Source organism: Vulpes vulpes, chromosome 8 (genome assembly GCF_048418805.1).
Source record: "Vulpes vulpes isolate BD-2025 chromosome 8, VulVul3, whole genome shotgun sequence".
Classification (NCBI taxonomy): domain Eukaryota; kingdom Metazoa; phylum Chordata; class Mammalia; order Carnivora; family Canidae; genus Vulpes; species Vulpes vulpes.
The window spans coordinates 6,586,507-6,595,226 of NC_132787.1; the positions used below are offsets into that span (position 1 = coordinate 6,586,507).

The 8,720-nt window shown below is 53.7% G+C and overlaps 1 protein-coding gene across 1 annotated transcript; it reads right to left on the reverse strand.

The window, feature by feature from the left end:
* Window positions 1-1,384: 1,384 nt before the first annotated feature.
* CCDC184 (coiled-coil domain containing 184) lies at window positions 1,385-3,828 on the reverse strand. Its single transcript, XM_026000206.2, has one exon. It carries the CDS (start codon window positions 3,243-3,245, stop codon window positions 2,658-2,660), a length of 588 nt encoding a protein of 195 aa, XP_025855991.1. The 5' UTR covers window positions 3,246-3,828; the 3' UTR covers window positions 1,385-2,657.
* Window positions 3,829-8,720: the final 4,892 nt, after the last annotated feature.

The window sequence follows — 8,720 nt, forward strand, 5'->3', positions numbered from 1 at the left end:
CTTGAGAAAGTCTTGGCAGCTGTTTCTGGAACTGTTAACTGAAAATAAAAATAGTGCTTTCTTCTCATTGGAGGAAAAAATTGGACAGTGTCTGGCACATGGTAAGTGCTCAGTAAATGATAGCTATCATTGTTATTGGTGCTGAATGCTGGAATTATGACGGGAAACTATCTCCCAGCCTTTGGGGATACTTCCCCACAAATATACTTTAGCTGTCCTCTCTGGGACCCAGCACACATTCCCCAACCACTGCACAACCCAGAACTTCCTCTCGTCATCCTATACAGGGCTAGTCCCCAAGACCTTTTTGGCCCGTAACTTCACGACATCTATGATGAAAAGCACCTTGAGAATCTCGTCATTCCTCCTTTATTTGACTAGCCTGAAAGTTAAGAGTTCTTTAGACAGGGAAGGATTATATATAAAAAGAGAGCTTCTAGAACCTTCATTAGGTAGTTTTGTTTTCCCAGAGGAGCCAGTCACTACCATCATCACCCCATCCCAAGAGAACCATTAAAAGAACTAACATTTGCACAAGAGTTACTACAGGTCTTAGATATTTTTATCCCCAACAACTTCTTGTCCCCATTTTACACCTGCAGAAATTAAGTCTCCAGCAGCAAACCAAGTCTCAAACAGTCATTCAGTGTTGGAACTGAGATTCAAACCCAGATCTGTGATTCCAGTGCTCTGTCAGCCTCTCCACAGGCACGTGTGCTCACACACACACACACACGCACACGCATATGCATACACCACAGCACTCCAGCACATTCTTCTCCCCAATTTGTTTGGGGCAGCCTTAGGAAATTCCACGGCCCAAGGGAGCAGACTAGAGCCGATGTCAGTCTGAGCTCCACAGGGAATACCTTACTGGCATTCTCCACTAGGGGCTTGAGGCAGTTATTGTGCTTTCTTTTGTGATGTGTCACTCTCCTCTCAGAGATCCTGGGCAATCCCTCTGGAACAATACCCACAATACCCCACCCCTAACCCTCCCATGGAACAGGTGTCATGCCTGCCATTCCTGGACTCAGATTTGGAAGTCATCTCTCAGGGAGGGAGCAGGCGCTTCACTGAAAAGAAGTCACTTGCACACCTGGAGTTCTGCTACTAAAAGCCCTGGTTAGTTTGGGAGACTCAGCATATACCCCTTTCCTTCCCCCGTCCAGCTTGAGTTCAGAGTCCAGGATGGAAGGGAAAGGAGGCAGAGCTGGCGACGCGTGTCCCAACCAGGGCAGGGTCAGCCAACTCCTTGGAACTGGAGGCAAGGAGAGAGGAGGGAAGGCATGGTCCCTGCAGTCCCCCCCTAAGCCCCGGTCCATGTAGCATGTAGCGGGCCCAGAAGCCCCACCCTGACATCCCCCTAGTACCAGTCAGCAAGGAGGGGAGATGACGCCTCTTTATTAAGGTTAACACCAAGGAAAGCATTGAGAAGGAATACACAGCGGAGGAGAAAGGGCACACAAAGTCACTACTTGAAGAGGTGGGAGGGAGGCACATCAGTTAAGAACCTCAGGACAGCCACATGCTCCATGCCCTGGTTGTGGGGGAAAAGAGGAAAGGACAGGGGAAAGCGCCATGATAGCCTGGGGCTCACAGAAGGATCTGAAGCCCCCTGAACCTAACACCAGAGCCACAAGCCCTGCCCCTCAGGGCTCACACACTACTACACAAGTCGACACACATAGCACACACAAGACATTATGGAGGCAACACCGAGAGGCAGCGGGCAGGGACAGATCGACAGGAAAAGGAACTGAAGTTAAGCGGGTGTAGCCAGGAGAGAGACAGTTTTTGGCTGCGGCCCCCAAGAGTCCCTCAAACGTCCCCTAAATCTGGGCTGCTGCTGAGCACCCCAAGTCTCTGCCTGTGTACTGGGCTCTTTGTTCTCTAAGCCCCAGTGAGTGGATAAAGCAATCCCAGATGAAGTCAGTGACAAGGCAGGATCCGCTCTGCATGCAAAAATCCTAGAGGTTGAGCTATTATGTCTTCATGCACATTCATAGCCAGCTCCTCCCAGCCCGGGGGCCCGCGGAACCCCATTCACCCAGATTCCTAGGGCTGCAGTTCCCTCCTCAAGCTTCCTTTACCAATCAGCAGCCGCAGAGATCTGTGAGGGGGAGAGGCTTCTGCAGAGCGCTGAATATCTCGGATTTCAGCAGAAGGGGTAAATTTTCTGTTGCCAGAACAGAATACCCCCAATTCCTTAGTTTCTAGGTAAATCGTTAGAGATTATTTGCCATAGTCCTAGATAAGTCCTTTTTCAGAATAGAAAAAGCAGAATTTTATTTACACAATTCAGGGGTTCTCCTGTTCGCTGGGGGTGGGGGTGGGGGTGGGGGGTGGGAATGGGCAGGGTAGGGGATGGATGGGAGTCCAGAGATGGGCGCTTCCTCTCCCGGAACCTCACCTTTCGGCCGTTTGCTAGGTCTCCCCTGGTTAGGCAGAAAGAATTCTTGACGCTCCCAAGGTCCTTCACCCCATGCATCCTTCCTCGAGGCAGTCTCTCTGCCCGACCCGCGGGAGCAGCGGTCGGAGGGAAGCGTGCTGCACCGCGCCGGCCAGTCCCCGTCCAGTCCCCGTCCAGTCCCCTCGCGTCATGCGCTCGGAAACCCAAAGCCAGCCCGGGAAAGTGGCGCCCCCTCGGAGTCCCCTCACAGAGAGGCCTCGCCCTCCAGCTGCAGCAGGGTAATGTCGGGCGGGTCGAGGGGCTCCACAAGTGGCCCGTCCCCCCCAAGGAGACCGGCACAGGGGCTCTCGGGGCGCTCACAGTGACTAGTGGGTGTGGCGGAGCCGGGCGTCTCCTTCTCCTCCTCTTCATCGTCGTCCTCGTCCTCGGGATCGCGACCCAGCAAACCGCTGTCCCCGATCGCAGGCGAAGGGGTCTCCGGCTCTCGCGGGGCACCCGGGAGGCTCCCCTTGCCGCCGACCACGCCCAGACCGCCCTGGCGGGGCGCCGTGGTCATGATCTGGCACATGGAGACGATGGCCCGCTGGTTGGCGCACACGTCGTCCGAGAGCACCTGGATGTGCGAGGCCTGCTCGTCCAGGGCCCCCCGCATGGCCCTCACGTCCTCGAACAGGGCCTGCAGCTGGGCCTTCAGGTGCTCCATCAGTTCCTTCATGCCGCCGTTGTACTCCGCGGAGATCACGTCCCCCACGGCCGGCACGGCGGACACCTCCAGGGGGGCCGGCATGTCGCCGCCGTCCTTGGTCATGATCTCCAGCGGACCGTCCTCCATTGAATGGCAGGAGCGGGCGGTGGCGGCTCTGGGTCCGGTCCAGCCCGGCCCCCGGGGTCGGGGGCGGGTCGGGGGTGGGGGCGGGGAGGGAGGGACGGGGACGGGGGAGAGGTCCCCGGGGGGGGGTGGCGGGGAGGGGCCGAGGGAAGAGGGGGCTCCCGAGAGGGGCGGGGAGCCGACGGGAGAGGCGAGTCCCGGGCCGAGCGAGGGCGCCGGCGCGGTCGGAGGAGGCCGGGAGGAGCCGGCGGGACGCGGACCCTCCGCCTTGCCCCGGGGCCCGAGCGCCCGCCCCCGCCTGGCCGCCCGGACTGCGCCCGGGTCAGCGCCGCCCTCCGGGCGCCACGAGCGGCGAGTGCCCGCGGGCTCTCGGGGTCCCCGAGGCGCTCGCGGAGGCCGGCGGCGGCGACCGCTCGGGACTACCCGCGCCGGGAACCGGCAGCGCCCGGAGCGTGCCTGGAGTGGCAGGGGCGGGCCTCCCAGCCGCGCCGCGGATGCGCCCCTGTTTCCAAGGCGACGCACGGCACGTAAATGACGTGTGTCTCCATGGCAACCGGGAAGTGGCGACGAGCGGGGCGGGCGGCGGCGAAGCTGCAGTGGGGCGGGCGGGCGGGGAGGGGGCGCTGCGGGGGCCTCCGCCGGGGCAGCGCGGCACGGACCTCCCGGTCACCGAGACGTCGTCCTTCCTCGGCGCCCGCTGCCTTGGGAGCCCCCCCCCGGCCGCTCTTCGGTCAGAGGATGGCGCCAGCGCCGGGCCTCGCCGCTCTGCCCTCGGCCGCGCGCACGACGGCGAAGGGCCCGGAGGCGCCCGGGAGCCGGCCCCGCCCGGCCGCGGCGGTGCAGAGCGCGGGGCGGGCGCCCCGGAGGCCTCCTCGCCTCTCGCTCCGGCCTCCGCAGCGCCCCCCCCGCCGCAGGCCGCGCGGAAGCAGAGCAAGCGCGCGACTCCCTCCGGGCTGAGCCAGCCGCCGCCGCCCGCCGCCCGCCGCCCGGGGCGCGGGGAGGCCTCCCAGCCCGAGGAGGCCAAGCACTTAAGGCCTGAGGACGGAAGCTCCCCAAGGTGCGGGCGCCCTCGGCTCCCCGCCCTCAACCCCGGAGTCCCCGGCTCCTAAAATCGTGCCTGGCGCGTAGTAAGTAAGACGCTCTCTGTTGGTTGGATGAAGCCTTGCCCAGAACCGCGGTGCGCCCCTGCTCCCGCCTCCAGAGCTCTGCAGCCCACACAGCCGACTTCAGGGCACCCGAGTCCGATTTTGTTCCCGCCTTTTAATTCAGAGACCTTGGATATCGCTTCTCTCGGCCTTTTGGCCGTAAGACCAAGTGCGGAGACCTTGGATGAATAATTTCCCTCATCTGTTAGGGGATTGGATTGAATAATCTACAATATCATCTCTAACCCTGACACTGCATCAGCTCAGGGGTGAAAGGGATGGATGGGGACAGTGTGTGTGAGGGCGGTCCCCCTCCCCCACCCCCAGGGCCCAGTGTCCTTGCACAGACATCCTCAAGTGCCTCACAAAAGTGACCGCTTTCCCTCTTTGAGGAGCGGAGTGGGAAAGGGGAGGAGGAAGAAACTCTGAGTTTAGTATGTTTGCAGATCTGACTTGAGATTGAGAAGCAGAAGCACCTGGGCAGCAGCACACTCACTAGTAAGGACCCTAGCAAATTGGGAGAAGCCAGGTGGTCAGGAGCAAAAAGTGAATTTCGCACGAGGAAATAAATCTAAAGAGGAGAAACAAACTGGACCACTTCAAGATGGGGAAGAGCTAGATCTGCGTGAAATGTTTTGTACCCTAGTAGTTCAACAACAGCCGACTTGTTACCTTGGGATTTCCCTGGTTGTGTACTCTCGTAAGGAGGAGTGGGGCTGGCCCAGAGGAACTTTTGTAGCACTATAGCACTAAAGAACTGTCTGGTTTATGTCTATTCTACTATTATTAAAATAGAAATTAGTGGGGAGGTAACCTAAATAGCAGAAAGTTTAACCTAAGGGATGGCTGAAATTATGAAGTATTATTTGCAGCCATTAGAAATTTGATTTCCCAGAACGAATATGTGAACAAATTAAAAACCCTGCAGTATGATATTTTCTAAAACGAATGATTCGATCCCATTTGCTTGCTCATTCCTTTCTTTACTCCACAAACTTGTGGTGCTCTGTTCCCCATGGGGTTAGTCCTAAAACTCAGGAGAAGACAGAAATGCTTTTCCTTGGGTTTCCTAAGCACAGCTGAAGTAGCCCAAGAAAAGTATAGGAAAACTAGAAATGGAGACAAGACACACACATACACACACAGCTTAGCTTACACGGTGTAATTTCCTCATCATACTATAGAAAGCATCTTCTCAGGGCATATGGGTTTGACCCTGTGGTTCATCCTTCCCTGGAGAGTTCTGCTATAGCCAGAGAAGACAGGACTTTGGGCTTTTTGCCTGGGTCTGTTACTTCACATTCTTTTTTTTTTTTTTTAATTTTTATTTATTTATTTATGATAGTCGCACAGAGAGAGAGAGAGAGAGGCAGAAACACAGGCAGAGGGAGAAGCAGGCTCCATGCACCGGGAGCCCGACGTGGGATTCGATCCCGGGTCTCCAGGATCACGCCCTGGGCCAAAGGCAGGCGCTAAACCGCTGCGCCACCCAGGGATCCTGTGTTACTTCACATTCTTGATCAGTATTTCAAATGGTTGATTTCATCTTGCCAGTTTATCTCACCCTTCAAGTGGGTCCCTGCCTTTATCCATAAAAATGACCCTCTCCCTAATATAGGGCTTCCCACCTTAGTCTTACTCTTACATTTAACATGGTCCCCGTACAGTAGGAGCTGGGTTATGTCATCATACAGGGCTTTTTGCCACTATTGTTGGGGATACCATGTATGTCAAGGCTTTCAGCGTAAGATTACATTATGCTGCCCGGAGATGCTAGGAGGAAGTCTGCTGAGAGTACAGGGGGTCTGAGCTTAGAGGGAAGGAAAATCTTGGAGAAGCACGAAAGAACATGGGATACAGGTGCAGAGATCAAGTGGTGTGGCTGAACCAGTCAAGTTCCAGGTCAGACGTATGAGAGCCGAGGGTAGGTGGGACCTGGGGGAGTAGACTAGTAGCAGGACTTGAAAATGTGAGGAGGAGACTACTGGTGCATCAGGTTCAGAACCAGATCATTTTAGGAATTCTGTGTGGAAATGGGACTGGGGAAAATAGGAGGGTCTAGCCTCTGAAAAATAAAAGGGGACAGATACAGGGTGCAAAGAAGCCTCCGTCAGCTGGCCAGGTTTCAGGGCCGGGATCTCTGGACACCAGTGCCCTAGGATTTATTGAATGGATCCATTCCCAAACAAAAGGGGGCTGAATGGGTACTCTGGCCACGTCATTAGCGTATTTGCACATAGCATGTATGCCATCTAGCAAGAAAAAAACAATCCCTTCTGCTCCTTGCTTTTATCTTCAGGGAACTGCTCCAGGTGGTCTATTCCTTCATTCCAGTCTCATGAGCCAATGTGGGGAAGAGACTCCATAGTGTACAGATACAGATTACTGTCAGGCACACCTAGTTCTAACCATCACATTCTCACTAGAATTGTGACTCTTAGAAGTTTCTGCTCTTTTCCTCTCTGGCATCCAGTTTCTCTCCAGTCTGTCTTTTATATAGTTAGTGTACTTTTTGCACTATAAATCCAACAGCCAGGATGAAGATGCTGCCTTGACCCAGATGGAGAGTGATGATCAAAATCAAGGTGGAGCTAACTGCTACACCTTACGTCCAACCATCCCAGACAGTTCTGTCCAGATGTAACTTGTATGGCATGGAGTTACCTTGAAGCCCATCCCATCATGATGTCACATTCCAAAGAAACACATCCAACAGCCCAAAAGAATTTAAAAGCGCTTTATTTTTATTATAATCTCTGGGAAAACTCTAAAGGAATTCACATTCTCAGCACAGAGCAAAACATCTTAAACTTTTCTTCCCTCCTCCTCTCCTCATCTCGCACATCCTGACAGAGCTGTAGCTGCCATTCTCTCTCCTTTCACTGCAGACACTCCCATACTTTCTCTCAAGCCTGGCCCTTGCTTTCTCACTCGCCTGCTCACTTCACCTCTTGGATGTATTCTTTTTTTTTTTTTTTTTTTTTTTTTATGAGAAGGAACTTTTGTCCTTGTTTCAGCATCTTTGATTTTGCCCTCCGTTCTGCACTGGTAGCGAGAGCACCAACTGTCATAGGCAGGGGCCTTTTTCTAGAGGTTCAAGAGAGACGAGAATACTCATTGTTGTAGGTTCGGTCTGTCTCATAGACTAAATATTCTCATCATGAGAGGGTGCTTTGCCTGGTATTACAGACAACCTGTTTGCTCATTTCCTCTACCTTTGTACAGAGAAGTGGACATGGTAGTTTGCAAGGACCCTGAGCCATTATGAGCCTCTAGCTGGAGAGGGTGTCCAACTGTCCACAGTCTCCAGAGTACTATTGTCACAGACATGGCCATGAAGTCACACACACACACACACACACACACACACACACACGAGCCCGAGCAAGACTTTCAGTTGCTTTGTGCCCTCAAATCATTTTTAGGAGTCTTAAAAAAGGCCATTCCCCCCACATTTCTTTCTCTTCCATATTAACTTTACTCAAAGTGAGAATTCCTTCTTACGCAGTCTGAATTTCCACTGAAGATCACCTGTCATTCCAATTAAACCTGTCGTGCTGGTGTTCACCCTATCTCCCCTTTCTGCATGACTTGTGTCAGCACTTGCAGCACAGCTTTTTTTCCTCAGTGTACATTCAATCATTTATCCTGTGCTACTCTGACAGGGCTAGTTCCAGTCCAAGTGTTGCTGGGTAGTTGGCCACAGACTGGCATTTGGAGCTCGGGAGCCAACTGTGATGCCTGTAACAGGGCCTCATGTACCTTCCATCTTTTCTATATATTTTTGTGCCCCCAGCCCCCGGCCCAGAAAGTTGCCATCAGCTCAGGGACTGGTTTGGCCCCAAGTCCCAACCCTCATCAGGCACTGATAATGCTTTACCACTGAAGGCCACTCACAATTTTTGGTTCCATGGGACAATTTTGCTTGACAAATTGCCTCTCCCAGAGAGTATCAGTCCAATTTGGAGGAAATTATGTCCCAAGTATCTGGACAGGGCACAGACTCTGGTATGTCTGCCCTTCCATTTATTTTATTTTATTTTTTATAAATTTATTTTTTATTGGTGTTCAATTTGCCAACATATAGAGTAACACCCAGTGCTCATCCCATCAAGCGTCCCCCTCAGTGCTCACCCCCACCGCCTGCCCACCTCTCCTTCCACCACCCCTAGTTCGTTTCCCAGAGTTAGGAGTCTCTCATGTTCCGTCTCCCTTTCTGATATTTCCCACTCATTTTTTCTCCTTTCCCCTTTATGCCCTTTCACTATTTTTTTATATTCCCTAAATGAATGAGACCATATGTTTATCCTTCTCTGACTGACTTATTTCATAT